Below are 27,680 nucleotides of genomic sequence, written 5' to 3'. Positions count from 1 at the left end.
CAGTCCATAATTTATTCAAATCTCCCTACTAGTTTTTCCTTAATGTCTTTTCTGTCTCAGAAATGCATCCAGAACACATATAACATTACTCATCATATCTACTGAGGCTCTTCATGGCTGGGACAGTTTCTCAGACTTGACCCCCTACTATTTGTGTGTGGGGGGGGCATTTTTTTGAAGGTTTTGAGGAGTATTGGCCAGGTATTTTGTAGACTGTCCCTCCACTGGGATTTGTGTGATGTTTTAATCATGATTAGACTGGGCTATGGGTTTTGGAGAGGAAGACCATCCTATACAGGGTGCTTAGTGTCAACATGACTTATCACTATTGACAGTGACCTTGATCACCTGGCTGAGGTCCTGCTTGCCAGGCTTCACCACTATAAAGTGATTCTTTTTTTTTCTTTAAGATTTTATTTATTTATTCATGAGAGACACAGAGAGAGAGGCAGAGGGAGAAGCAGGCTCCCCGCCCAGAGCCCAATGTGGGACTCAATCCTGGCACACAACACTCAACTGCTGAGCCACCCAGGCATCCCTATAAAGTGATTCTTTAGCTCCCTTTGGAAGAAAGTCACTGTGCACAGCCCACGTTTAAGAAGTAGGAAACTAGGCCATCTTGGAGTATGTATAACAGTTATTTTGAATTCTTCTGAATGGGAGATTCGCCTGTGCTCCTCTGTTTATTTACCCAGTCATTTATTTACATCAGTATGCACTCACGGGTGTTTATTTTATACTTTGGGTTATAAGCCAGTACTACTTTATTTTGTTGCCATTTTTTTTTAAACAACATTATTAAGTGCATGGCTGGACAAGCCTTAAATGCCTCCGCTGGGGGAGCCCATACCTCAAGCCCCAGGCACAAGTGCCTGCGCCCCAGGGTCCTGGAGGGAAACTGAATTATCTCAGACAAGGGACTGGGAGGGTGACATCGACTTCCCGTTTCAAGTTTAGAAAAGCCCGAGTTCCCCACAGGGGTAAATAGAGTCGCTAAGGGGCAAAAACAAGCGCACATCAGCGGTTCATTTTCAACAGCTCAGGAACTTTGCTAACAAGGGCGGCGGGGGGCAGCCCCGGTGGCTCAGCGGTTTAGCGCCGCCTTCAGCCCGGGGTGTGATCCTGGAGACCCGGGACCTGGAGACCTGGAGACCTGCTTCTCCCTCTGCTTGTGTCTCTGACTCTCTCTCTCTCTCTGTGTCTCTATGAATAAATAAATAAAATATTAAAAAAAAAAAAGGGCGGCGGGGAGGTCTGGAGCCCGGGGCGGCCTTGAGGGGAGATGAGGGGTGCCGGAGGGGTGCACTCCCCCCCACCCCGGCTCCCTCCCAGTGTGCCGCCCTCCCCTTGGACCGGGAGGCACGGTCGTCCAGGGGCCCCTGGGGGTCACACGGGGCCGGGGCCGCGCGCGCAGCCTGGGCTGGGGCCGGTGTCCCGGGCCCCGGGGGCGGGCCGAGCGGGGGACGGAAGGGGGCTGGACCCTTGGCCCGGGTCCCGGGGGCGGGGCCGCAGCGCGCGGGCCGGGGCCCTCCCTGGGCGGGAGCAGAGCAGGCGGCGCCCGGGCGGCCGCGGAGCTATGGACGGCAGCGGGCCCTTCGGCTGCCCCATCTGCCTGGAGCCGCTCCGGGAGCCGGTGACGCTGCCCTGCGGCCACAACTTCTGCCTGGCCTGCCTGGGCGCGCTCTGGCCGCACCGCGGCGCGGGTGGCACCGGCGGGCCCGGAGGCGCGGCCCGCTGCCCGCTGTGCCAGGAGCCCTTCCCCGACGGCCTGCAGCTCCGCAAGAACCACACGCTGTCCGAGCTGCTGCAGCTCCGCCAGGGCTCGGGCTCCGCGCCCGGGCCCGGCCCGGCCCCGGCCCCGGCCCCGGCCCCGGACCCAGCCCCGGCCCCGGCCCCGGAGCCCACGCCGCCCAGCGCGCCGCCCAGCGCCCCGGAGCCCTCGGCTCCCTGCGCGCCCGAGCCCTGGCCCGGCGGCGAAGAGCCGGTGCGCTGCGACGCGTGCCCCGAGGGCGCCGCCCTGCCCGCCGCGCTGTCCTGCCTCTCCTGCCTCGCCTCCTTCTGCCCCGCGCACCTGGGCCCGCACGACCGCAGCCCCGCGCTGCGCGGACACCGCCTGGTGCCGCCGCTGCGCCGGCTGGAGGAGAGCCTGTGCCCGCGCCACCTGCGGCCGCTCGAGCGCTACTGCCGCGCCGAGCGCGTGTGCCTGTGCGAGGCCTGCGCCGCCCAGGAGCACCGGGGCCACGAACTCGTGCCGCTGGAGCAGGAGCGCGCGCTCCAGGAGGTGGGCGCAGGCAGCCGGGGCGGGGTGGGGGGTGCCAGGGCGGGCGAGGGCCGAGCGGGGGTGGGGGGAGCCATGGATCCAGCCCCCTGCCCTTCCCTGGTAGGGCCCTAATGCTCGCTAACCTGGCCCTTTGGCGTCCTTTCCAATACTGACAATGTCACCCATCCATCCACTCGCTGTGGGACGTTCCGCTCGAGTTGGGAATGGGGGTTGGAGGAGCCCAGAGGGAACGCAAGGAGGACTGGAAGGGCAAGCAGGGGCCTGAAGCCCGGTCCAGCGACAGGGAGCAGTCAGGACCGCGGGGGTCCGGGCCCGCGGGGGTCCCCGCCTGCTGATTCTGGCCTCGCCGCTGCCTTGAGCTGGGCAGGCTTCTTGGCGGTCCCAGGTCGCATTTGGCCTGGGCTGAGGCATCGGGTTTAGATGGGTGTGGCAGGCGACAGGAGTGTGGCAGAGGGTGGACCTAGCATACAGACCGCTCTTGTCCAGCTGTTCCGGGGCCGTGGAGGGAGCATGTGCTCTCAGGCCGTCAACCACCTCCACCCCCAGTTTCCTTTGGCCTCCAGCCCGGTCTTGGCGCCTCTGGCCTTGGGATTTTCCGTCTCTCCTGCCTGGAGCAGTGACTCATAAGACCCAGGGGATTTGCCCGGAATCCCCATTTTTCAGGCCTGGAATGGGGATACAGACTCTTGGGGGACAGTGATCCCCGAGACAGCTGAATGCCCTCTGTGCAGCACCTACCCCACTCTCTCTGCCTCGTCCTCACTGAAGGAAGTTCTCCAGCGAGTTCAGCAACATTGAGAAGCAGGGATGGCCCTGTGCTTGCCCATTGGTCAGAGAGGCGAGGCACAGAGCCCACAAACCTGCCCAGCCTGTGCTCTCCCCAGACATTTGGGAATGGCACCCTCCTGGGCTCCAAGCACCTCTGGCATATTATGGGATGTCATGGCCACTCCCAGTCCCACCTGTGCACACATACCACTCCCGGGTCATCCCTCTTCTCCCCCTTGGTGAAGCCTGGTAGCCCAGAGTAGGGCTGTGGCCACTGCCAGGCCCCATGCTGATTAAGAGTATCACCCACAGGCGGACCAATCCAAAGTCCTGAGTGCCGTGGAGGATCGCATGGATGAGCTGGGCGCTGGCATTGCACTGTCCCGGCGCACGGTGGCCCTCATCAAGGTCGGACCCCACGCTGACCCCGTCCCCGTGCAGTCCTGCAACAGGCTCCTGGCAATGAGCTTGTAGCATGCTATGGTCCTCTCCAAAGAGGCCTGTGCGCAGGGCACTGTCTGGTCCTGCTGAGCATGAGCGGCTCCTCTGACCTGGCACATAGATCCAGGACAGCCAGGGCTGGTCCCTCTGTCCCCGCAAGAGGGCAGGGTGGGAAGGATGGGGCCAGAATCACACTGCTCTTGCCCTCATCCTTGTCCCTTGTGTCGTCCCGAGCAGAGCGCAGCCTTGGCAGAGCGGGAGAAGGTGAGCCGACTGTTCACCGAGGCTGCGGCCATCCTGCAGGGCTTCCAGACAGAGGTGCTGGGCTTCATCGAGGAGGGGGAGGCCACCATGCTGGGCCGCTCCCAGGGTGACCTGCGGCGCCAGGAGGAACAGCGCAGTAGGCTGAGCCGGGCCCGCCACAACCTCAGTCAGGTCCCCGAGGCCGACTCGGTCAGCTTCCTGCAGGTAAGTACAGCTCTCCTGGGCCAGAGAGGGCACGGGAGGGGGTCAGGCAAGGAGTGGGGAGGGCTTGCGGGGCTGCCTGGGCTCCGGGGCTGTGCCATCGTCCCACAGGGCTCCCGCCGCAGCCCAAGGAGCTGGAACCAGCAACGCCTCACTAGTCATTTCTCTGGCACAGGAGCTCCTGGCATTGAGGCTGGCCCTGGAGGAGGGGTGCGGCCCTGGGCCCGGCCCCCCGAGGGAGCTCAGCTTCACAAAATCCTCCCAAGCCGTGCGGGCGGTTAGAGATGTGCTGGCGGCGGCCTGTGCCAGCCAGTGGGAGCAGCTGCGGGGGTTGGGCGGTGATGAAGACGAGTTGCAGAAGTTGGGCACAGAAGGTGGGTGCCCCCCAAGTGACTCACCCTTCCCCAGTCTCCCCACACAGGGCCCCAGGCCTGGCACCCGTTCAGGAGTGGAAGATGGAAACTGCGTGCCTGGCACAGGGTGGGCCCCAACTCCTACTGGCGAGCGAAGCCACCGATCCAGCCCCTGCGGCCACAGCCCGAAGGATCGGGGGGTCAAGGGAGCCCCTCCTGCCCTGCCCTTGAGTTTCAGAGGGGCTGAGCGGGGAGGGGGTGGAGCAGGGGCAGAACCCAAGGACCAGGCTTGCATGTGAGGACGGAGTCCCATATTTGGGTGTGTGCCTGTGCCCAGGTATTGGCCCGGAGGATGCAGGAGGAGAGGGATTTTGGTCACAGGCTCAGGGGAGAAGCACCTTGCATCCCTGCCCAGCCACAGGCAGCTGGAGCGAACCTCTCCCCTGTCTCTTCTGCAGCAGATGCCGAGTCCCAAGACCCTGATAGCACCAACAACGTGGAGAGTGAGGCTCCCAGGGATTACTTCCTCAAGTGTAAGTGGACGCCTGGGCGCTCCCCTCTGCCCGCACCAGGCCCTCCGAAGGCTGCTGGGCTGGGCCCTACTGCACAAAGGCTTGGATTTCCTCCCTCCCCTCCCACCCCATTCTTTCTGGGGGGAACTGGGTCAGCTCACTGGGTGCTCTCCAGGGGGGCTGAGTCGTGCTGGTCACGAAGGCAGGCGGGGGGGGGGCCTGTGTTGAGGGAGGTGGTCATCTGGCGGAGAGGCTATCCCACCTGCCCCCAACCCTGAGCCCCATGTCTCTCTCCTGTCCCCCGGAGCAGTCGCCTACATCGTGGACCTGGACAGCGACACGGCAGACAAGTACTTGCAGCTGTTTGGGACCAAAGGTGTAAAGAGGGTGCTGTGTCCCATCAACTACCCTGAGTCACCCACCCGCTTCACCCACTGCGAGCAGGTGCTGGGTGAGGGCGCCCTGGACCGGGGCACCTACTACTGGGAGGTAGAGATCATCGACGGCTGGGTCAGCGTGGGGGTCATGGCCGAAGACTTCTCCCCGCAAGAGCCCTATGATCGGGGCCGGCTGGGCCGCAACGCCCACTCCTGCTGCCTGCAGTGGAATGGACGGAGCTTCTCCGTCTGGTTCCACGGGCTCGAGGCACCCCTGCCCCAGCCCTTCTCGCCCACCGTCGGGATCTGCCTAGAATATGCTGACCGAGCCCTGGCCTTCTACGCCGTGCGGGACGGCAAGATGAACCTGCTTCGGAGGTTGAAGGCCTCCAGGGCCCGCCGGAGCAGCACCCTGGCCTCCTCCATCGACCCCTTCCAGAGCCGCCTGGATGGCCATTTTGCAGGACTCTTCACTCGCAGGCTCAAGCCTGCTTTCTTCCTGGAGAGTGTGGACGCCCACCTGCAGATCGGGCCTCTCAAGAAGTCCTGCATATCTGTGCTGAAGAGGAGGTGATGCCGGAGGGCATGGGGCCTCCTGCAGTGTTTCTGCTCCTGGGAAGCTAGCTTCTCTTCACACCCTCATCTTGACCCCAGGGAACGGTACTGTGGAGTCCCCCACCTCCCCAGGCTTCTCATTCCTGGAGGCCTCCTGGGCCTTCCACCTCTCAAGGAGTGTCCCCCAGACCCCTTGAAATGCCCCTCAGACCCTGTCCCCCTGTAGGCCTTGTTTCTGGGAGAGAAAGCCAGAGCTGGGACAGATCCAGGCTACCCGGTCCCTCCTTTCCCAGGTTCCTGGGACAGTGCCTGGCACATAGTAGGTGCTGAATAAATATTTGTTGAATGAATGACTCCTTTTTCTATCCTTCTCTCCACCCATCAGGAATTCTCATCTTTGGAGAGCTGATCTTGAAAGGCAGGAGGTCCCAGGATTCCTGGGGGGGAAAGTCGGGGATGGGGAGCCCTGACCCAGGAGGAGGGGCTGAAAAGAGCTGCCTGCCCTTTGGGGCAGCCCTTCTCCTGGTTCTGGGCAGGGGCTGCTAGAGGTGGCTTCTCCGGAGGGAGCCAAGCCTCCCCAGTCCTTCCGGCTGCTTGAGTGTTTTTTCATGGCCCATTCCCATGAGCTATTTTCATCCTTGATGCCACAGCCTGGTTCTAGACCTGCCTTCTGGGGTTTGTGCCCAGGGCTAAATGCAGAGCACATACCCCCCAGGAGCAGGGAACCACTCCTGGGTGTGGGCAAGAAAGTTTGAGAGATGGGATGCCTGGGTGGCTCAGCGGTTGGGCGCCTGCCTTCGGCCCAGGGCGTGATCCTGGAGTCCTGGGATCGAGTCCCACATCGGGCTCCCTGAGTGGAGCCTGCTTCTCCCTCTGCCTATGTCTCTGCCTCTCTCTCTGTGTGTCTCTCATGAATAAATAAATAAAATCTAAAAAAGAAGAAGGAAAGTTTGAGAGCTACAGCTGCTTTCATACACACACACACACACACACACACACAACTTCTCAGTCGGGGGCGGGCTGCGGCCCAGACGGCCCCAGGATGTGGCTGGAGGTGAGACTGCCTCCAATAAAGGGGTCTGTGTCCGCCTCCAGAATCCCCCTCAGTGCCCCCACACTCAGCCTTGCAGCTGGAACACAGCTGTACTCTGGGGAGACCCGGGCTTGCACCCCAGTAGAGCCTTTGCTTTTCTCCCAGGAAGGCCCAGGGCCCCCCACTGCCCCACAGCCCTCAGCCCAACCCAGGATGCCCACCGCCCACAGGGAGGCCACACCAGGAGTGTGTTTCCAGGCCAGTCCCTCCTCCCTGGGTTCTCTGGGGCCCAGGTGCCCCCTAGAAAGGGTCCATGCCCGCCGGACAGGCACAGACAGAGGCTCCTCAGGCACGAGTCCAAGGTCAGACGGGACAATGGGTGAGTTATGCAGCCAGACAGCAAGGCCATACAAGTCCTGCCCTGGCTCAGCAGCTAAAAATAGCCCCTCCTTCGGAGCTCTGCTTTTGCCCAGTAGCCAGGATGTTGTTTTTCCGGGTGGGGCCTCTTTGCTCTTGGTGCTTTGTGTTTTCAACACGGTTTCCTTGGCAGCCAGGGTCCCCAGCTCACCAGAATGGGGAAAGCTGCTCCTGTCATCGGCAGAAACATGGACCAATGGGGGTTGCTAGAGCCCGCTCACCTGTTGCAAGCCTCCCACATTTCACAGAGCCCTTGCCACCACCACACCCCCTGCTCAGCTCTTTCTCCTCCAACTTGCACTTCCCACCCCACATGTTCCCTTTGCAAAGAACACTCGTTCACTCTCGGGGCCCTGACTCTGCAGGGCCCTGGCCTGTCCCGGAACATGAGCTACGGAGGGGCCACTGCATGGGACTGGTGCTGCCTGGGTGGAATTTGGGCCAACCCGCCAAGGCTGCAGCCAGCAGTCCCTGCCACTTGCAGGGTGAGGCCCAGCTTCCAGAACTCATGGAACCTTATGCATCATCATGCCAAATCCCTGCACTGACAACTTTACTGCTCAGAGCAGGAGACTGGCTCGGCCAGGCTGCACAGCTAGCGAGGGGCTGTCTGGGCCCGACTCCAGGTTTCAGTGTTATCTCTAGTCTGGAGTGTCATCTGCAGCCCTGCACTTCCGCTGTGATTCTGGAATGATGCTGGAGTGGGAGGGAGCACGTGTGAGAGATGCTCTGAGAAGATCTCAAGCATCAAGAAGGTACACTGAGGCAGGGCAGATGGGCAGAGCAGGAGTAGCAACCAGCTGTGGGGGGGGGCAGCCCTTCACTGCCCCTACCGACGCTTTACTCAGAGCAGATGGTACATGCTTCATCCAGATTGCTCGCAAAAAGAGAAACTGTTTATAAGAAAAAATGTTAGAAAACCCTCAGTCTAGTCCAAACCTTCTACCGCTATAATTTCCAGATGAAGAAACTGAGGCACATGGACATGAGCTGCCCCAGGCCACCCAGTCCAGGATACCAGCTCCACGTTCCATGGCTTAGGTATGTCCTGTGCTTAGAAATGTCTAACATACACACACACACACACACACACACTCACACACACACTCACACACACACACCCTGCTTCCCAGCACTGTTGCCTACAAGTGTAAGAACCGCCCTCCACCCCACCCCAGTTCCCACGGCCACCAGAGCCCTTGGCAGAGCTGTTCCGAGGGCCTGTGGTCTCCAAGCCCTCTCCAGAGCCCCCACCCCAGAGCCCCCGCAGCTCACCCACAATGATGGAGAGCAGAGAGTGTGAAGGGTCTTCTGAGGCTGTTGCTATTAGCTGAATCTGGCTCCTTGGGGCCAGGCGGGGAGCCAACCTCCACTGGAGCTTTGTTTCTGTGGGAAAATGAGCTGCAGAGTTCCAAACAAGGGACTGAGCAGGGCCTTAAGCACTGCTCTGTCTTGGCAGCCAGGGTCCTGTATCCTCACGGGTTTGCATTTGCACCCCCCACCCACACACACACTCACTCCAGGAGGAGAGAGGCTGACCATCCTGTCCTCGGCCTCCTCCGCTGTCCCCTCCCAAGGCACACACTCACAGCCGTGCCTCCCTTCACATTCCCCTCATCCCAGACTGTAGCTAAGTGGGAGGGCTGGCCAGGAAGACAGGGGCTGAGGCCTGCAGATGGTCCCCGCTGGGCTGGTGCTAGGGTTTCTGCAGCGGGGGAGATGGAGCATCTAGCTGCGGGTGTGTGTCCCATCCCGCCCCACACACAGCACACACATTCATTCAATGCTACCATGCAAAACGGAGAACAGAGGTCACCTCCTGGCAACACAGTCACATCTTCCAGAAGATGCATAGAAACTGGAGGAGAGGGGCGGCCCGGGTGGCTCAGCGGTTTAGCGCCTCCTTCGGCCCAAGGCGTGATCCTGGAGACCGGGGATCGAGTCCTGGGTCGGGCTCCCTGCATGGAGCCTGCTTCTCCCTCTGCCTGTGTCTCTGCCTCTGTGTGTGTGTGTGTGTGTGTGTGTGTGTGTGTGTGATTAATAAATAAAATCTTAAAAAAAAAAAAAAGAAAGAAACTGCAGGAGACCCTAGGAGGTCGTATGGGCTTCACCCAGGGTGGAACCCTCAGCCTCCTTCCCCAGGGCCCTCAGAGGAGGAGCTGGGGGCACACAGGCTCAAAGGTGCGTGGCACAGAGCACCGAGACAGGAGGGAAATATGCTTTGGTGTCCTGTGTACTTATCTTTAAAAGGCATTCAAGGGGGCAGCCCGGTGGCTCAGTGGTTTAGCACCGCCTTCAGCCCAGGGTGTGATCCTGGGGTCCCGGCATCGAGTCCCACGTCAGGCTCCCTGCATGGAGCCTGCTTCTCCCTCTGCCTATGTCTCTGCCTCTCTCTGTCTCTATGAATAAATAAAATCTTAAAAAAAAAAAAAAACAGGATAACAGTGGACCTGCATAGCATTATTTTGAAGATGGAAGGAGAGAACTGAGGCAAAGTTATTGGCACAAGTCCTGGCACAGAGCAAGCTTTCAATAAGTGTTGTTGCTATTATTCTTCCCTGGGATAACTGAGTAAAATCAATACTCTTGGAAGATTTGTCAAACCTCTGAGGGAGCCCCAGAGATGTTCTTCAGGCACCAAGATGAGCCCAAACTTCACATTTGCCAGGACACTACATTACATCTCACTTGCAAAGATTAGAAACTTTGGCTCACTCATTTTACCATATTTGTTCAGTGTGGTGCGCTGTGCTCAGCGCTAGGGATATGGGGTGAATGACCTAAACAGGGATGCCCCGGCTTCTTGGGAACCTCACAAAGGGCTACACGATAACTGTTGCTGCAATGAAGCACTAAACAAGGGCCTCAACTCCGTCTTCAGGAGATACCCCAAAGCACGGAACACAGGGACTTGACCAGAGCCTTCCATACCCAGGTTCCTCGCAGTATTCACAGTAGCCAGAGGGTAGAAGCAACTCAAATGTCCATCGATGGATAAACGGATAAACTCAGGGTGGGTGGTATTTATGATAGAATGGAATATTACGCAGCCTTCAAAAGGAAGGAACCACTGACACCTGCTACCACATGGATGGTCCCAGAAGACATTACACTAAGTGAAATAAGTCAAATACAAAAGGAATTTTGCCTGATTCTACTTATATGAGGTTCCCACACCAGGCAAATTCAGAGACAGAAGTAGGGTGGTGGGTCCCAGCCGCTGGGGAAAGAAGGGAAGTAGGGAGTTAGTGTTTAGCGGGGACAGAGGGTCAGTTTGGGATGATGACAAAGATCTGGAGATGGATGGTGGTGATGCTGCACGACAATGTGTGTAATGCCACCAAACTGTATCCTTAAAAAGATTAAATGGGGGTGCCTGGAGGGCTCAGTCAGCGAAGCGTCTGCCTTAAGCTCAGGTCATGATCAGTACTGGGACTGACCCCCGAGTCAGGCTCCCTGCTCAGTGGGGAGTCTGCTCCTCTGTCTTCCTCTGCCTCTCTCCCTGCTCCTGCTCTCTCTGTGTCTCTCAAATAAATATTGAAACAGTAAATTTCTTTGAAGTAAACTCTATCCCCAACGTGGGGGTCAAACTCACGACCCCAAGATCAAGAGTCACATGCTCTACCTTCTGAGCCAGCCAGGTGCCCCAAAACAGTACATTTTACATTATGCTCTTACCACTGAGGGGTTCAGAGTGTGTCCTGTGCTAGAGAGACTTTGAAAGACAACAGATGCAGGAAGGGTGTTCTGGCCTCCCCTTTTCTTCCTGACGAGAGGAGATAAAACTCCCACGTGAAAGATAGCCTCCCTGCACTGAGAGGAAAAGAACATTCTTATCACCGGGGAGGGGATGTTGAGGCCTAGAGACATCTGTACCAACGGGCCTCCTTAAAACAACTTCCGTGAGCCTTCTTCTCCACAATTACTCCTCTGTGCAGCCTCATGTAGACGCACTTAGGCCTAAATTTTGGGGGGTCTTCTTTTTCCTGTGAAGGCTCCTGGGTACATGCGAAAGGAAAATCTGTGTGCTTAGGTTGACTTAATTCTCAGGTCCCAGAGACCCCAAGAAAGTAGAGGAAAAGTTTTGCCTCCCCTCCCCTCTAACCAAACCAAACAAGACAAAACCCACATTTTCAGAGTCAGAAGAAAAAAAAAAAAGAAAGAAAGAAAAGAAGAGGACAGTGGCTGGGAGAAGGCGCCCTACTAGGACCAGGGAGGGGCATTTCCAGGGTGACCTCCTGGAGGCTGAGGTCTGCTGGCCAAGGACAAATAGGGTGGTGTGAGCCAGGCCAGAGCGCTCCCATCCCAGGCGGGAGGGTAGGGAAGAGCATGAAGTGGGTGGACGAGCCAGATCTGGCAGGGCAGAGGCTGGTCAGGATTCTGGACTTTTCCTCGGAGCAATGGGAAGCCATGGCAGGATGTCACATGGGGGAAACAGTACAAGCGGACCTGAAAGTCTCAAGTCACTCTGTAATTTAGGTGAAAAGAGGGAAAAGGGGAGAAGGATTAAGGATGCCCCAACTTGCATCTCTCCAGGAAGAAGGAAAGGAGCCCTCCCCCTACCTCATCCCCCTGCTGGGAAGGAGCATCCAGAAAATCTGGGAGGAGGCCCACATCCATGACAGCCTCTCCTGGTCTCTCTTCTCCCTGGGTTCCCCCCCATCAGAGGGGTGCCCCCAGGTGTGGCTCCTCAGTGCTGGACCGGGGATACCTTCAGAGGTGACGCCCATGTTTTTCTGGCTTTCTGGGGTTTGGGAGGCACAGAAATGGAAACAGACAGCGGAAGGTTTGCGTAAACACTCCTGCAGTAGGGATTGCTCACAACAGGCCATTGCAGCTGCCTCCGGGGACATTGAACTCGACAGAGCTGGGAGGTCTGGACTGGGAACCTGGGGTGGGGCTCATCTCCATAGCAACCAGAAATAGCCCCAGGCGTGCCCTGGCTCAGCCTCCTGATGGAGAAGCAAGGAATACGCGTTACTGAAATACCCAGTCAAAATGACCTGTCCCCAAATAGCTCACGTCCACATCACCGACGCCTTACATGGCATCTGCCACTCCAACGACGCAGGCCACCCAACCAGGCAGATGGCCGAAAAGTGAAAGTCACCAAGAGTTTTCTTTTCTCCACTGGCTTATTGGAAAGCGGACAACTCGCCGATTGAAAAAAACCTGGTGTCAAAAAAAAAAAAAAAAAAAGAAAAAAACCTGGTGTCGTCAAGCATGAATGTGTTCTGTAACACTCAGGTACAAGAAATGTCGCTGTTTTTCCTAAATCAAATAAAATTTGAGTATGAGCTGCCCTTTGCCAGGAGGATAAGATATTTGACCTCAGGCATGTTCGGAGGGGGCGACAGTGGTCCTTCTCCTTGGTAGACAGTGATCTGGGGTTTACACGGTGCCACCAGACAGGAGAGCTGCTCCGTGGGTTGGGAATCTTCTTTCCAGAATGGCAGCTGCCGAGATGCCCATTGTCTGAGCTCCAGGTGGTCCTTGTATGGCGAGCCTTCTCTCCCCTGGGCCAAGCAGGGTCTGGGGATCGCGCCAAACTGTTGTCTTTCTGCCCCAAACCCACTGTCGTGGTCCGCTAGAGCTGTCATAAGGAAGGACTGCAAAGTAGGTGGCTTAGGCAACAGAAACTATTGTCTCGGAGTTCTGAAAGCCAGAGTTGGAAATGAAGGTCTTGGCAGATTTATGTCCTTCTGAGGCTGTGGGGGAGAATCTGTACCAGCCCCTTAGCTTCTGGCGGTTTGCTGAGGACATTTGGCAATCCTTGGCTTGTAGATCTCTGCCTTCATCTTCACATGGCCTTCGCCCAGTGGGCCTGTGTCCAAATTTCCCCTTTTAAAAAATTTATTTATTCATGAGACACACAGAAAAAGGCAGAGGGAGAAGCAGGCTCCCTGCAGGGAGCCCGATGCAGGACTCGATCCCAGGACCCCGGGCCCACGACCTGAGCCGAAGGCAGCCACTCAACCGCTGAGCCACCCAGATGCCCCAAATCTCCCCTTTTTATAAGGACACCAGTCATATTGGATTAGGCCCCCCCCCCAATGACTTCACCTCTACTAGTTACATCTACAACTCCACGACCATTTCAGGTCAGTTCTGGGGTACTAGGGGTTAAGATGTCAACATATGAATTGGGGGAGGACATAATTCAACCCGTAACACTCACCCTCTACATGTGGCTTTAGGATGCTGGGGTCCAGGGGCCCCACTTGTGCTCGGCGGCTGCTCCCCGCCAGGCTCCGCCAGCAGGGGTGCGAGACGGCCCGCGGGGCCAGAGGAGGAGAAGGAGCCCCAGCCCTGGGGGTCTGACCGCTCCCCCCATCACTGGAAGTCTTCGGGGAGATTTCACCTTTTCCGTTGCCGTAGCTTTATACCTATTTTAATTCCTTACAGTAAATGCTCCCTGGCCCCAGAGCTGCTGTGGTTTCGGTCTCCTGACTGGCCCCTTTCACAGCACCCCAAACCACAGTTCTTGGCGTCGGCCCCCCTACTCCCAGCAGCCACACCCCACCTCCTGGGATTGCTCGATGCGGGTGGGGCAGGGGGGCTACCGCAGGAGAATCCCCCAAACTCTGCCCCTGCCCCCGGCTCCGGGAAGCACCGGGCCAGGCCTCCAGCACCCGCAGCCCCAGCCGCCCTCGGTGGGCTCAGCCGCGCTGGGGACAGGGAGCCCGGAGGCCGCCCTGGGAACAAAGACTCCCCTGCCCTCTTGGCTAAGAGATGGGAAGATGCCTCACAGTCTTTGAGTCAGCCACCTTGGCCACCACGGCCACCACAGCCACCTCGGCCACCTCGGGAAGGGTGGAGAAAGGGCAGTACCTGCTCAACGGCTCTGCCACACACGGGAAGCACAGATACAGCCCTTCAGGGGCTGATCTGGAAAACCTAAACATGACAGGTACCAGCTGCAGGAGTTGGGTGAAGGCAGGTGTCCCCCCACACCAGGGCAGGGCTGGGGGAGGGGAGGGGAGTGTGCTAGCCTCAACTCCTATGCTCCCTTCCCTCCTCCTCCCATCCTACCCACCCCCACCCACCCTCCCTCAGCCTTTCTTCTGGGACAGGGGTTTTCTTTCTTTCCTTTTTTAGATTTTTTTCAAAAGACTTTATTGATTATTCATGAGAGACACACAGAGAGAAGCAGAGATACAGGCAGAGCGAGAAGCAGGCTCCCTGCAGGGAGCCTGACGTGGGACTCGACCCCAGATCCCAGGATCATATCCAGAGCCAAAGGCAGACGCCCAACTGCTGAGCCACCCAGGCGTCCCTAGATTTTATTTATTTATTTATTTGAGACCCAGAGAGAGTATGAGCAGGGTGAGGGGCAGGAAGCCCGCCGTGGGGCTCAATCCCAGGACCCCAGGTCATGACCTGAGGGGAAGGCAGTCACCTAACCAACTGAGCCACCAGGCGCCCCAGGTCTTTCCTTTATTCAGTTGCACGTATAAATATACCCCTGGGTACACCCAGTCTTGACATAAAATGTATTTCTTTTTTTTTTTTTTTTTTTATAAAATGTATTTCTTACTGTGGTCAAGGTTAATAAAAAGCCACCATCTGGTAAACTGCTTCCTAATCTTTTTAATGTTGTGGCACACATAGAAAATTATTATTTGTTTGGTACAGATGATATTTGCTCTGCTCACTGGGGCAAATACATGATGCTTCCTGGGGCTTCAGAGGTGACTGGTCCAGGGCCCAGGGGCCAGGGGCCCAGTCACCCCAAACCACACCTGGGTGGCCTGCAGTGAAGGGAGCAGTATCTCAGGCACACTCGGGCTCCTGCTTAGTGCACCGCTCAAGAAGCTTCCCTCTGGAGAATAGGAACGATTACAGCTCATCGAAAAGTGATCACTTCTGGAAACACGCAGAGCCTGCGTGGCTCCAAGGCCTGGGGTCTGAGGTCTGAGACCTGGGCCCAGTTGGGGCACTTTGTCACTGCCTGGGTTCACCAAGGAACTGCCCTCCAGCCCCTCAGTGTGGGTCCTGGAAACCACCTGGCCCCCTTCACAGTTGGGAGTGACTAACAATGTGCTCACATGGTCCTAAATTTTTATTTTATTATTCTTAAAGATTTTATTTCTTTTTAAAGATTTTATTTTTGGGATCCCTGGGTGGCGCAGTGGTTTAGCGCCTGCCTTTGGCCCAGGGCGTGATCCTGGAGACCCGGGATCGGGTCCCAAGTCGGGCTCCCTGCATGGAGCCTGCTTCTCCCTCTGCCTGTGTCTCTGCCTCTCTCTCTGTGTGTGTGTGTGTGACTATCATAAAAAAAAAAAAAAAAAGATTTTATTTTTAAGTAATCTCCACACCCACCGTGGGGCTCAAACTCAACAACCTCGAGACTAAGAGCTGCATGCTCTACTGAGCCAGCCAAGTGCTCCATAGTCATAGGTTTCTTTGTTTTTAAGATTTTATATATTCATTCATGGGAGACACACAGAGAGAGGCAGAGACACAGGCAGAGGGGGAATCAGGCCCCCAAAGGGAGCCCAATGCGGGACTCGATCCTGGGACTGGGGGATCATGCCTTGAGCCAAAGGCAGGTGCCCAACCACTGACCACCCAGGCGTCTCCATAGTCATAGGTTTTTATTCAATTTGCAAAAGTCAGACATGGAAGCTGAAACCAGCTAAGCCGTCTAGCTCTTCACTCTGACTTCCTCTTCAACACATTTCCTCTCATGTCAGGAGGCCTAAGTCAGGCCACAGCTGTGTATACTGTGTTTTCATGATTGTGTATATTAGCTCTTAACAAGGCCTCCAAAAGCTGTAAGCCCCACAAAACCTTCAATTGCCTCTGCCACCGACAGAGTTCTGCAGAGGGGTGGGGTGGGACTGGACTGAGTCCCCACCTTCCCTTTTATGGTCTTCTAAGCAATTATTCTTGCATAACCTTTACTGGGTGGATTTTCGCTTTCTTTTGTAATGTGTTATTAATATTTAGCATGTGCACAGTAAACAATCAAACAGTACAAGGAAATATATAATACACAGAGTCACCAGCCTACCCTAATTCCCAGACACATGCCTCAGTGGGATAATGCCAAAAACAATGCCTGGTAGCTCTTTCTAGAAATTTTAGATCTAGATCTAGATCTTAATGTTAACACAAGCAAAGTTTCTTCTTTTTTTAAAAAAGAATTTGACGCAGGGGGAACAGCAGTCAGAGGCAGAGAGAGAGAGAGAGAAAGACTGCCTGCTGAGCAGGGAGCTGGATGTGGGGCTAGAACCCAGGTCCTGGGATCATGACTGGAGCCCAAGGCAGACCCTGAACCAACTGCACCACCTAGGCGACCCCTAGGCAAAAGTTTTGTTTGTTTTTTGTTTTGTTTTGTTTTTGTGGAAGCATATTTATACACCTGTTTGAACTTAACAAACTGGCAATCCTTCTGTATCTGCACATGGAATTTGCCTTCATTAAAAAAAAAAAAAAAAAAAAAGGGATCCCTGGGTGGCGCAGCGGTTTGGCGCCTGCCTTTGGCCCAGGGCACGATCCTGGGGGGACCCGGGATCGAATCCCACGTCGGCTACCGGTGCATGGAGCCTGCTTCTCCCTCTGCCTGTGTCTTCTCCCTCTGCCTCTCTCTCTCTCTCTGTGACTATCATAAATAAATACAAATTTAAAAAATAAATAAATAAAAAATTTTAAAAAAAGCTGCATAGACTTCGCGAGCCAAAATTAATTTAACTACTGGAGCAGATCACGTCCATCGTGCAGTAATTTATTGCACTCGTCCTGCAAGGCCCCACCTGCTTGTGCTTAAGACTTCCCAGAAGGCTGTTACATGTTTCATCTTTTCTGGGTGTTGATCCCTCACCTAGGAAACTCTAAAAGATAAGTCAGGCAGGTGGGTCCCCAGGTTGGCCATCACATGTCAGGGAATCAGCTGTACTGCTTAAACTCAAACTTCCGATCCTTTAAGATTAATGATGCACCAGCACCACCACGTGGGGAGTGACACCCTTCTTTCCTCCCCTGGAAGATCCACCTCAGGGTCTCCTGGGTGGCTCAGTGGCTGAGCATGTGCCTTTGGCTCAGGTCTTGATCCCGGGGTCCTGGGATCGAGTCCTATATCAGGCTCCCCGCAGGGAACCTGCCTGTCTCTCTCTGTCTCTCATGAATAAATAAAAAAATAAAAATAATAAAAAAAGAACTACCTCGGACGTGGAGATACATAATTACTACAGCTGCCCAAGGGCGCCGCCCAGTGCTGGGTCCCAAGCTGAAATGACTCAGCTGTATTTCATAAGCCACATAATGCGGCTGCCGGACTTGCCTTGTCCGGGCTCCTAGGTCCTTTCAATGACTGTGAGTCTTGTTGAAATCTTACAGCTGGAAAGCTCCCGGGTGGGCCTGACCGAAGCCAGAACGTTCTAGAGGGAGCAGGGCCACCGCGAGGCCTGCGGGGCTGAAGGTAGAGGCGCTCCCCACCGGACCCTGGTATTTGGTGCAGGGGTCAGGTCGGGCCACCGGACAGTCTCACCCCCAACCTCCGAGGGTCCGGGTCTGACTTCACGACAGGGATGCTCTGGCAGCCCGCCCCATCCTGGACCCGGGTCTTGCGCTCATCTACACGGCTAGTGTCCACCCGGATCAGGGGCAAAGTCATGTAGACTCAGTGTGTCACAAATAAAGATGCCCTAGCAAGTGACTGCTCAGCATTCCCCACACCCGGTTTAGATTCCCACCGCCGCCCCCTCATTCTGTGAGTATTCACTTTTGTGCTCAAGGCCTTTCCGAGTAATACCCCTGTGACGCGTCCAACTGTTTATTCCGGTCCCTTGGAAGATACGAAGGGCTGTGCGTAATGCGCAGGCCGATTAGTTATGCAACTGGGGCAGTCAATCCGGCCTGGAAGACTACAAGTTCCAGAGTGCATCCTTCCGCTAACGTAGAGAAAAGCCGATTGAGGGAGCATGGCCTTCTGGGAATTGTAGTCTTCAGCTTGTTTGTGATGCAGGCGAAACGGGAGGGGGAGTGAGTAAACTATTACCACGTGACGCTCGAGATCAGGTGGTTGGACCAGGCTCCGCACAAGAGCTGTGATTGGCTGGCTCTAATACGAACGACGCCACTAGGGGCGGGCCGTGGAGGGGCGCAGGCGCACTGCGTTGAGAGTCTCGGGACCCTTTTCCGAGAGACTATGGCGCTCAACAAGAACCACTCGGAGGGCGGCGGAGTGATCGTCAACAACACCGAGAGGTGAAAACACGGCGGAAGGATCCTGGAAAAACGATGGGGGGGGGGGGGCGTGGGCGGTGGGCGGCCGGGGATGAACCGGTGAAGGTAAACCGACGGGGTGCGGGGGGGGTTAACGGCTGGAGGCGGGGCCGGAGGCCGAGGGTGGGTCGGCGGAGCGGCTGGGACGTCGCGGTTAGCTGTGGGCTGGCGCGGGGGGGCGGCGGCTGGGCAGACAGGTGGGCCCCGGGGTCGCTCTTGAGCCCCTTTCCCAGAGTCGATGACTTCACGGGGTGGGAAGAGCCTTAGACAAAAATAATTGCTACTTACTGAGTGTTTACTACGTTCCTACGCGCCAGGCTGTGCTCTTCTGCCTTAACGTGTAAGTGCGGCGCAGCGCTTAGATCATGCTGGTCTGCACGTTTTACATGCAGGGAAACTGAGGCACGGAGAGGTTAGGTGACTTGCCAGAGATCACAGGGCTGTATATGACACAGACGGGATTCCAGGAAAGGCGTCTTTAAAGTCAAAAGGCCGGCAGCCCCGCTGGCTCAGCGGTTTAGCGCCACCTTCAGCCCGGGGCGTGATCCTGGGGTCCCGGGATCGAGTCTCCCATACAGCCTGCTTCTCCCTCTGCCTGTGTCTCTGCCTCTCTCTCTCTGTGTGTCTCTCATGAAAAATTTTAATTCTGTTTAAATAAAGTCAAAAGGCTTGACTACCAGTACATAGCCTTCTGGTATATTCCAGAACTGCCGAGTTTCCAGATGAGAGACTGAGGCCCAGAGGTGCAGTTAGATAATGTTTGTCAAATGGCGAACACATTTCCTGGTACAATGTCTGTCCTTGCGTCTTTCTCTCCAGTGCCTGTTGACTTGGATCACTTCCCTGAGCAGAGGTCTCCCCGCCTCTCTCCATACCCCTCACCCCCTCCCTCACCTTCCCCCACCCCCCGCCCGTCAGTTCTGTCCTCTTTGCTCTGGTCTCTGAACTTCTCTGTGGCTTCTCTCTTGCTCCTTGGGCACCGGGAATTAGACCATCCAGCCTCGGTTCAGCTAGGCTGACGCTGAAATTCTCTTTAAGGCGGGAGGTGCTTACGAGGAGTCTGAGTCCCTGGAAGAGACTTAGTGGGATCAGAGCCTTGTAGGCTGCCAGGGCCAGCACCCAGGAATGCTTGATGAGTCAGGAGAAAGCCAGGGGTGCCCCCGGCTTCAGAGTGCTGACGTTCCTTCCATCGTCCCTGCTCAGGGTCTGCCAGCCCAGCCTGTTCCTGGTAATGAGCTCTTTTTCTCTGAGCTGTACCTCTTAACTATATTTGTTTTTAAGATTTATTTGTTTTAGGGACCCCTGGGTGGCTCAGTCAGTTAAGCATCTGCATTGGGCTCAGGTCATGATCCAAGGTCCTGGGATCAAGGCCGGATCAGGTTCCCTGTTCAGCAGGGAGCCTGCTTCTCCTTCTCCCTCTCCCTCTGCCTGCTGCTCCACCTATTTATGGGCGCTCTCTCTGTCAAGGTTTATTAATTTTAGAGAGAGTCCGTGCAAGCGCAGGGGGAGGATCAGACGGGGAGAGAAAGAGGGAATCCACAAGCAGACTCGGGGCTGAGCTCAGAGTCCCATGAGAACCCTGAGATCATGACCTGAGCAGAGACTGAGGGTCCGCCACTTAACCAACTGAGCCACCTTGGTGCCCCTCTGAGCTGTACTTCTCTTCCCTGGTACCAGTCCTCTTTCCCACTTACCCTCCCCAGTGAAGAAAGTTGTGATATTTGGGAGGAGGAAGACAAATGGAACCATGTGAACTTGGACTCTGTTATCTTCTAATCAGAGAAACCTCACATTGTTCCCATTTTGTAGTCTCTCTTGAGTGCGAGCCAGTCCTAGGCCTGGAAAAACACTTCGATGCCATTTGGTAACATCTCCTGGGACTATTTTTCTTTCTTTCTCAGTGGGACTTTGTGGGACAAGAATGTATCTGTCCTGGTGGACCTCCTACCTGGCTTCGGGTTCTGTGCTGCTAAATAATGGTGTGCCTTGTTTTAGAAAATGTTTCCGCCTTGTTTCTGAAAAAAATTGTATGGCAGTTGAAGTTTAAATTAGCGTTTAAAATTTCATGTGTAAGATAGTCTTACTTTTCAAGTGATGAATCCCTTTGAGAGTGATGAAAGCCGCAGATTCTTCCAGAAAAATGCACGTACACCATCATTTCATGGACTCCCACCCATGTAGACCCAGTTCAGGAAGCCCCGGTTTAAAGAGGTGTGAAATGAGCCCTTTGGTAATGTGTAGAGTCCTGTCTTAGAGGGTTTATGGGTCAGTACTAATAAGCCAATGAAAACAGACACACATTATAGGGACTCAGAAGAAAATGGGAGAGTCAACCCAGGTAATCTAACCTGATTTGAGGGATTATGGTGTTAATGGCTTTAAAGCCCTCCGCCTTGGCTCTTCTGCTGTTGTCCCTTGAGAGGAGGGGGTATATGTGGGGCTTGGGGAAATTCTGAGGACCCCGCCTTGCTCATCTATTTCGAGGATGTATTAATAGTTTCCTTGCAGCAACGTCAAAACAACTTTGAGACACGACGTGCTAGATACCTGCGTATCTCGGGGATGGGGGGTCTAGTCCCTGGCGTAGGCAGGTCGTGGCTCCCAGCTGGCTCATCACGGCCTGTTCTCGTTTCTCATCACAGCATTCTGATGTCCTATGACCATGTGGAACTTACATTCAATGACATGAAGAACGTGCCCGAGGCCTTCAAAGGGACCAAGAAAGGCACCGTTTACCTTACTCCTTACCGGGTGAGTTGCACAGTGATGGTGGGTTTGCAAGCCCATGGTTCCTGGAGGCCGATGTGAGTCTTATGTCAGCCTTAGCCTTATGGGTCCAGTGGCCCCTGAACCTGTGGCCAGCCCTCCCCATGTTTCTGTCATGTGCTCCCAGGTTCTAGAATCAGCAGACTCTCTGGGCAGCTGAACCAACCCCTGGGCATTGAATCCATGCAAATTTTGGAACCACTACTGTAAAATCTATGTTGTTGTGTGCAGCAGCTGGGGTGACTGGGGCCTGGGGCAGCAGGGGGCTGTTGTACCTTGATTTCTGTAAGAGCAGAAAGGGCCCACAAGGCCTTTGTACACATCCAGAGTGACAAGCACAGAAAACAGGACATAGTAGCATGGCCGGAGCCTCCAATCTGGGCGGAAAGCCCAGCACAGCCCTGCAGAGCGAGAAGTGCCCAACTGCAGGATGGGCCTTGGCTGAGACTGAGCCAGGCCGACTGAGAGTCTTCCAGAGAAAGACAAATGGCCATTCTTAGAAAAGGTTCACTGCTTGTAGCTACCAAAAGTTAGATTTTTTTTTTTAAGATTTTATGTATTTATTCGTGAGAGACAAAAAGGCAGAGGGAGAAGCAGGCTCCCTGCGGGGAGCCCGATATGGGACTCAATCCCAGGACCCCGGGATCACACCCTGAGCCGAAGGCAGACGCTCCACCACTGAGCCACCCAGGCGTCCCAAGAGTTAGATTTAAAGATGGTTGGAAGAGAGCGGCATATCTTTAAGGTTTTCATCGCCGCAACTTAGAGACAAGGGAGCCTCAAAACCCCTTTTCTGGTGGCATCTTCAGTCACAGATTGAAGGGTTTAAAACGTAGTTTTCCAAGTGCAGGCTGGGAGACTTGCAGTTTGGGCAGCCCCCTTCTCCTGGGACCCAACACCCCCTACCTCTCCTTCACTCTGTTCTGTGAAGCTCAGGCTATGCCTCCCGGCCCCCTTCTGGAAGTCAGCACTGCCCTACCCTGCCCCCCTGCCCTAGCTTTACAGCTCCCCTCACTTGCATACCACAGCCACCACTTAAATGGCAGAGCAGCCTGTCCCTCTCATGTGACCTGTGAGTGGTGTGTTTGTCTCGTGAACACCCACGTTCAGCCTCTCCAGCCAGGCCGCACGTAGGCCCTCTCACTTACAGAGCTCTCTCCGGAAGTGTCTGGTGCAGAGTGTGCCCTGGGGCTGCTGGGAAGTGATAATTGAGCGGGCTGGCCGTGGTGTGGCCACTGAAGGCTCTCTTCCTGTCTCCGTGCAGGTTATCTTTCTGTCCAAAGGAAAGGATGCCATGCAGTCTTTCATGATGCCATTTTATCTGATGAAGGACTGTGAGATCAAGCAGCCTGTGTTTGGTGCAAACTACATCAAGGGAACAGTGAAAGCTGAAGCAGGAGGTGGGTGAAGGGGGCTCAGGGCCACAGATGGGCTCTCAGGGAGGTGCTGGGGCACACCTCTACTGTCTTGGAGACATCCTCTTCCTCCTGGCTCTGGATTGGCTTCCAGGACCCAACCCTGGGCTGCGAGCTGGTCAGCAGGGGTGGGTTTTTGAATGACAAGAGCTAGGAAATCCTGACATTAAAAGCAGCTCATGTCACCTTTTCAGAGTGAAATCAGCCAAATGACTGAAAAATAAATGCTTACCGTAACCGGGGAGCATATTCACATTCTAGGTATGGGAAACGACTGTGTCAGGCTCTCAGAAATGGTCTTTTTTTTTTTTTTTTTTTTTTTTTTTTTTTAAGATTTTATTTATTTGGGATGCCTGGGTGGCTCAGCGGTTGAGCGTTTTGTCTTTGGGTCAGGACGTGATCCCGGAGCCCCGGGATCGAGTCCCACGTCGGGCTCCCTGCATGGAGCCTGTTTCTCCCTCTGCCTGTGTCTCTGCCTCTCCCTCTCTCTCTTTCTGTGTCTCTCATGAATAGATGAAATCTTTAAAAAAAAAAAAAAGATTTGATTTATTTATTCACGAGAGATACAGAGAGAGAGGCAGAGACACAGGCAGAGGGAGAAGCAGGCCCTGTGTGGGGAAACCAATGTCGGACCCGATCCTGGGACCCTGGGATCACGCCAAGCCAAAGGCAGACGCTCAACCACTGAGCCACCCAGGCGTCCCTCAGGAATGGTCTTTTCTAGAGCCAGGAAGAGCCAGCGGCCCCTCTGCCTCCTGGAGAGGCCCTGCTTGGCAGCAGGCTCTTCTGCAGACGCCAGAGACCTCTGTGTTAAACTTGGCCTCCCCCTTCCACCCAGCCAGGTGGCCTTGCTCTCTAGAGACTCATGGTTCCCCTTTGGCAGAAGCCAGGCTGGAGGAGCGGGGGGCCCATCCTTAGGCCCCTCAGGAGGAGAGAGATGCTCTGAACTTGAATGTCACTTGTTGCTGAGGAAACCTGCTCTGGGGAAGCTGCCTCATTGATGAGTGGGAGGCTCTCGCTGAGGAACTTATACAGCTGGGGGTGGGATAACAAGTTCCAAGAAAGAAAAGCCCCCTGTTCGAGAGAGTGAAGCAGGCAGGAGCAGAAGACAGGCCAGCCTGCAGCGGGCACATGCTGTGTGGGCAGCGCACCAGAAGCAGCCTGGTGGGAAGGCAGGCACTGCAGAGCCAGCCCTCTCCCCACGGGCACTGGAAGGAGACCTGTAGGGAACAGAGCCATCTCTTCAGCTGTAATCTGTGTTTTTTCCTGAGCCGGTAATGCCCTGTTCCCCTCCCAGGTGGCTGGGAAGGCGCTGCGTCATACAAGTTGACCTTTACGGCAGGGGGCGCCATCGAGTTTGGACAGCGGATGCTACAGGTGGCATCTCAAGGTATCCCGGCTCTGAAAGTGTGGGGTGAAAACATATATTGGAAACCTGTGGGTTTTAGTTTGTTCATTTGAGTTTGTTTACTTTTTGTTACTAAGCTAAGTCTCTGGGCCCCGGGCCGACCGAGGCTGGGAATTGGGAAGGAAGCTTGTCATTAGCTTGTCACTGTGGCCTGTATCTCAGAGGCTGGGTTACCCTGTCTGGAGCCTGGATAGGACATCTTGACACAGCTCTTTGGACTCCGAGACGTTTTACTGTGGCCTTATAAAAACAAACAAGAAACCCAACCGTTAAGCAACCATTAGGCAGTTTAAATCACCAAGGGGTGTGTTCAGCAGACATCCTCACGTTGTCCCCAGCCTTACTCCAGCTCCTTCTAGTCCCCCGTCCCTGAGCCCCCCTCTTTCTCTCTGTCTATCTGTCCTCCTCTGCCCTGGCCCTACCCTACCCTACCCTGGCTCTGACCTCTGTCCCCATCCAGATCCCTCACTTCCTCTCTGTTCAAGAGGCTGGCTCAAGCATGGGTGGGGAATGGAATGGGACGGAGTAAGGCATGTCTGCTGTGCACATTCCCGGGACCCTGCAGCTCCCCTCGGTAGACGACACTCACTTCTCTCTCCCCTTGTACTTATAGCCTCCCGAGGTGAAGCCCCCAATGGAGCCTATGGGTATTCTTACACGCCCAGCGGGGCCTATGTCTTTCCCCCGCCAGTCGCCAATGGAATGTACCCCTGCCCTCCTGGCTACCCCTATCCACCGCCCCCACCTGGTGAGTGTGTCCTTTGCTGCCCACCCCCTTTACCCCCCTCCCACTAATCACCCCTACCCCTACCCCTCCCCCGGCCAGGCCAGGGGGTTGTAGAGGGGAGACTTGTTCTTTGAGCTGCTTCAGGACAAATGGAGGAGCTGGAGAGGCCCGGGAGGTGCCAGCTGAGGGAGCTGGGGGCTAGGTTGCTCACTGGGTCTCTATCACTCTCTTGTGGAGCAGAGTTCTATCCAGGACCTCCCATGATGGATGGGGCCATGGGATATGTGCAGCCTCCACCGCCGCCCTACCCTGGGCCCATGGAGCCTCCAGTCAGCGGCCCTGATGTCCCCTCCACTCCAGCAGGTGAGACCCTGGGCTGCTAGCAGTCCTGGGGGGCCAGCTCTCTCCTCTCCATGGCTGCATGGAGAGCTCAGCAAACGGCTAGAGATTGGCCAGGAGCCCTGAATGGTGAATGACCCCTGGGCTTGGTCTAGTCCAGGGGATTGGCAGTGTGGTGGCTGCTGGTGAAGATCTAGATTCCAGTCGTCCTTCCCCCCACCCCTCCCCCCGCCGCTAGCTGTGGGCCCTGGGGCGGAGAAGATCTCCCTCTGTCATCTCATCATCCACGATCAGATAGTGGCAGTACCACATGGTGGGATTGTGCGGAGGATCAGGTGGGGAGAAGTGGGTAAAGGGACTGGAAGGGACCCAGTAGCACCGCCTCCGGGGGCAACTGGAAGAGGGGAGGGCTTGTCGCTGGGGCTCACCCGGAGTGTGTTTGCTCTCACAGCTGAAGCCAAGGCTGCAGAAGCGGCTGCCAGCGCCTATTACAACCCGGGCAACCCACACAATGTCTACATGCCCACGGTGAGCCGGGCCGGGGGCGGACCAACAGCTCTCAAGGGTTTGGGGCAGGGAGACCTTGTCTTGTCGTGAACCTTCTAATGGGATTTTTTTTCCTTCCTCCCTCAGAACCAGCCTCCGCCACCTCCCTACTACCCCCCAGAAGATAAGAAGACGCAGTAGACCCCTCCTGCCCCTGCCTCCCACCCCTCATCACTCTCCCCTTCCCTTCTCCTGGGGGCTGACACTGGGGCTAGGAGGGTGATGGAAGGGGCCCTGTTCTTCCTCCAGGTCTGATTATAAAATACTTCCCAGAGACTGGTGTTGAGGGAAGGGGGGGCACCCCTTGACTTGGGAGCCATGCCTCCCGCTTTTCAAGCTCAGAGCCCAGGGTGCCGCTCGGATGCGCTCCCCTCTCACCATCTCCGGGGTTCTGCTCAGGAGCGCGGGCATCCACCTCGTTCCTGTCCTGCTCTAGTAGCTTCTGCCCACGGAGGGACTCTCTGGCCACCTCCTCTACCGCAGTCCAGCTCCCTCGTTTTGGAATCCACTTTATACTCAGCCTTGTGAACTCCCTCAGACCAGCCTTGTGTCTTCCTGGGGGCCCTGCCGGGCCCCTCTCACCTTCCCTCCACTCTGGTCTGTACCTACCTGTGGAAGGCCACGTTCTCACCGGGCTCTTGGCCCACATTCCAATCCCAGCCAGCTTCCAGCCCGGTCACACTCACCTTCTCCTCCCTGTTCTGTCCTTGGTCCTCTGTTGCCACCACTTTGACTTTTGGAGCTTTAACTTGAGCTTCTGAAAGGTGGGCGGCATCCGGCCAGACTGCTGTGATGGGGAGGGAGCCCACTGCTTCCCTCCATTTTTGGTTTTTGTTTCCCTTGGCCTTCTCTCTTCTCCCTCTAGAAGGGGCTTCTCAGACTGGAACTGGAGAATGCATGTTCATTCCATCATGCCGTGTTGGGGCTGCTGGGTGCTGACCCCTGGGGCCTGGCCTGAGCCTGTGTGTGCTGTCCGTGACCTCCTCACCAGCCCCTCCCCCTGCCCTTGTCCATTTAAGCTTCATGCATAATTGGTGATATGCCCCCTGGATGCATTAAAATTTGCTTTCATTTGCTTCTGGACTGGCCGAGAAGGGAGGAGATGGTTATTTAAAAGAGAATTCCCTATTTATTTGACAAAAAAAAAAAAAAAAAAAAAACAGTTAATATATTAATGTGAAATAAACCCTGTTTGCACCTTTATTTGTTTGCTGAAAATGTGAAGTAGTAAAAACGAAGTGACTGGACCCTTTTTGGCTCTGTGTGGTGACCAGTGTGAACTCTTTGGGGAAAGGGGTCTTGCTGCTAAGGGCCCTGAGGGTGGCCCCGTGGGGAGACCGTCCCCTCCGCATGTGAGAGCCCTTGGTTCCCACGCTAAGGCCCCCCATGGCTCTAGTCTGTGCTGATGACTCAGCAGCTTGGCCCACCCGTGGGGTCCCCTGGGGCCTGGGCAGCAGCAGCAACAGCAGCTGCCCTGGGCGGGAGACCCTGGAGGCAGGCGCCGGGCTGCTGGGCTGCTGTGCTCCCCACCCCGGGGAAGAGCGGCCCTGGCCCAGTGCCTGCAGGAGGAACGTGCCAGGCAGTCCCTCCAGCGCGTGGCTGCTCCTGTGAACCTCCACGTCTGGGTGTAGGGGAGGGAAGGAAACCCCCAGAGCCCATGCCCAGGCCTGCAGCCCCTGGGCCCTGGCCTGGAGGAGAGCCTGGGCCTGGCCTCAGTGGGCCTGGGGCTCTGAGAAAGCGCGGGACTGTGTCCGTCTCTTGTCCTGGCTGCCAGCCCCGCCCAGGAGCCCTTGGCCTTGGCCAGCCCCCTACAAGGGCATTTGAAGGGAGCACCTCCCGACCGTCCTTGTGGGGGAGGGGGCCGCGGGGCCTTCTCCACCCAGCCCAGCATGGCTTGGCCCCGTCACCTTGGTGGAATGTCACCCGTGGGGTGGAGCCGGCTGAGCAGCCGGCTGCCTGCTAGGGAGATGCCTCTCTGGAGCCCCCACCCTGTGCCCTGCCCACGTCCATCCTAGGTCTGGGGTCCATTCAGGGAAGTCTGTGGGTGA

General features: G+C 56.1%; 2 protein-coding genes and 1 long non-coding RNA gene across 9 annotated transcripts; 2 read left to right on the top strand and 1 right to left on the bottom strand.

The window, feature by feature from the left end:
• Nucleotides 1-1,553: 1,553 nt before the first annotated feature.
• TRIM47 (tripartite motif containing 47) lies at nt 1,554-6,102 on the top strand. Its single transcript, XM_077854267.1, has 6 exons — nt 1,554-2,281; nt 3,362-3,457; nt 3,728-3,958; nt 4,131-4,329; nt 4,767-4,841; nt 5,131-6,102. Exons 1-6 carry the CDS (start codon nt 1,577-1,579, stop codon nt 5,769-5,771), a joined length of 1,947 nt encoding a protein of 648 aa, XP_077710393.1. The 5' UTR covers nt 1,554-1,576; the 3' UTR covers nt 5,772-6,102.
• Nucleotides 6,103-9,650: 3,548 nt separating this feature from the next.
• On the bottom strand, nt 9,651-18,142 carry LOC144287031 (uncharacterized). Of its 4 annotated transcripts, none has more exons than XR_013354959.1 (4): nt 17,488-18,142; nt 12,411-13,043; nt 12,247-12,374; nt 9,651-12,154 (listed from the first exon to the last, which is right to left on the bottom strand). It is a non-coding gene; the product is annotated as an uncharacterized LOC144287031 (long non-coding RNA). The 4 variants fall into 4 exon arrangements; XR_013354960.1 differs by having other exon boundaries at nt 9,655-12,374; nt 17,488-17,648; nt 17,929-18,142; XR_013354961.1 differs by having other exon boundaries at nt 9,655-12,374; nt 17,488-17,648; nt 17,959-18,142.
• A 111-nt stretch (nt 18,143-18,253) lies between these two features.
• Nucleotides 18,254-26,879, top strand: WBP2 (WW domain binding protein 2). 4 transcript variants are annotated; one of them, XM_077854261.1, is made up of 8 exons: nt 18,254-18,413; nt 21,074-21,182; nt 22,462-22,597; nt 23,910-24,002; nt 24,634-24,768; nt 24,988-25,110; nt 25,538-25,614; nt 25,720-26,879. In XM_077854261.1, the coding sequence occupies exons 1-8, from the start codon at nt 18,355-18,357 to the stop codon at nt 25,771-25,773; spliced, it is 786 nt and encodes a 261-aa protein (XP_077710387.1). In that variant the 5' UTR covers nt 18,254-18,354; the 3' UTR covers nt 25,774-26,879. The 4 variants fall into 4 exon arrangements, with proteins under 4 accessions (XP_077710387.1, XP_077710390.1, XP_077710388.1 ...); XM_077854262.1 differs by lacking the exon at nt 18,254-18,413 and adding an exon at nt 18,454-18,497; XM_077854263.1 differs by lacking the exon at nt 18,254-18,413 and adding an exon at nt 18,643-18,771.
• Nucleotides 26,880-27,680: the final 801 nt, after the last annotated feature.

This window comes from Canis aureus, chromosome 16, assembly GCF_053574225.1.
Source record: "Canis aureus isolate CA01 chromosome 16, VMU_Caureus_v.1.0, whole genome shotgun sequence".
In the NCBI taxonomy this organism is placed as follows: domain Eukaryota; kingdom Metazoa; phylum Chordata; class Mammalia; order Carnivora; family Canidae; genus Canis; species Canis aureus.
Note: the sequence above shows the minus strand (reverse complement) of the source record. Positions and strands in the feature narration are given on the sequence as shown.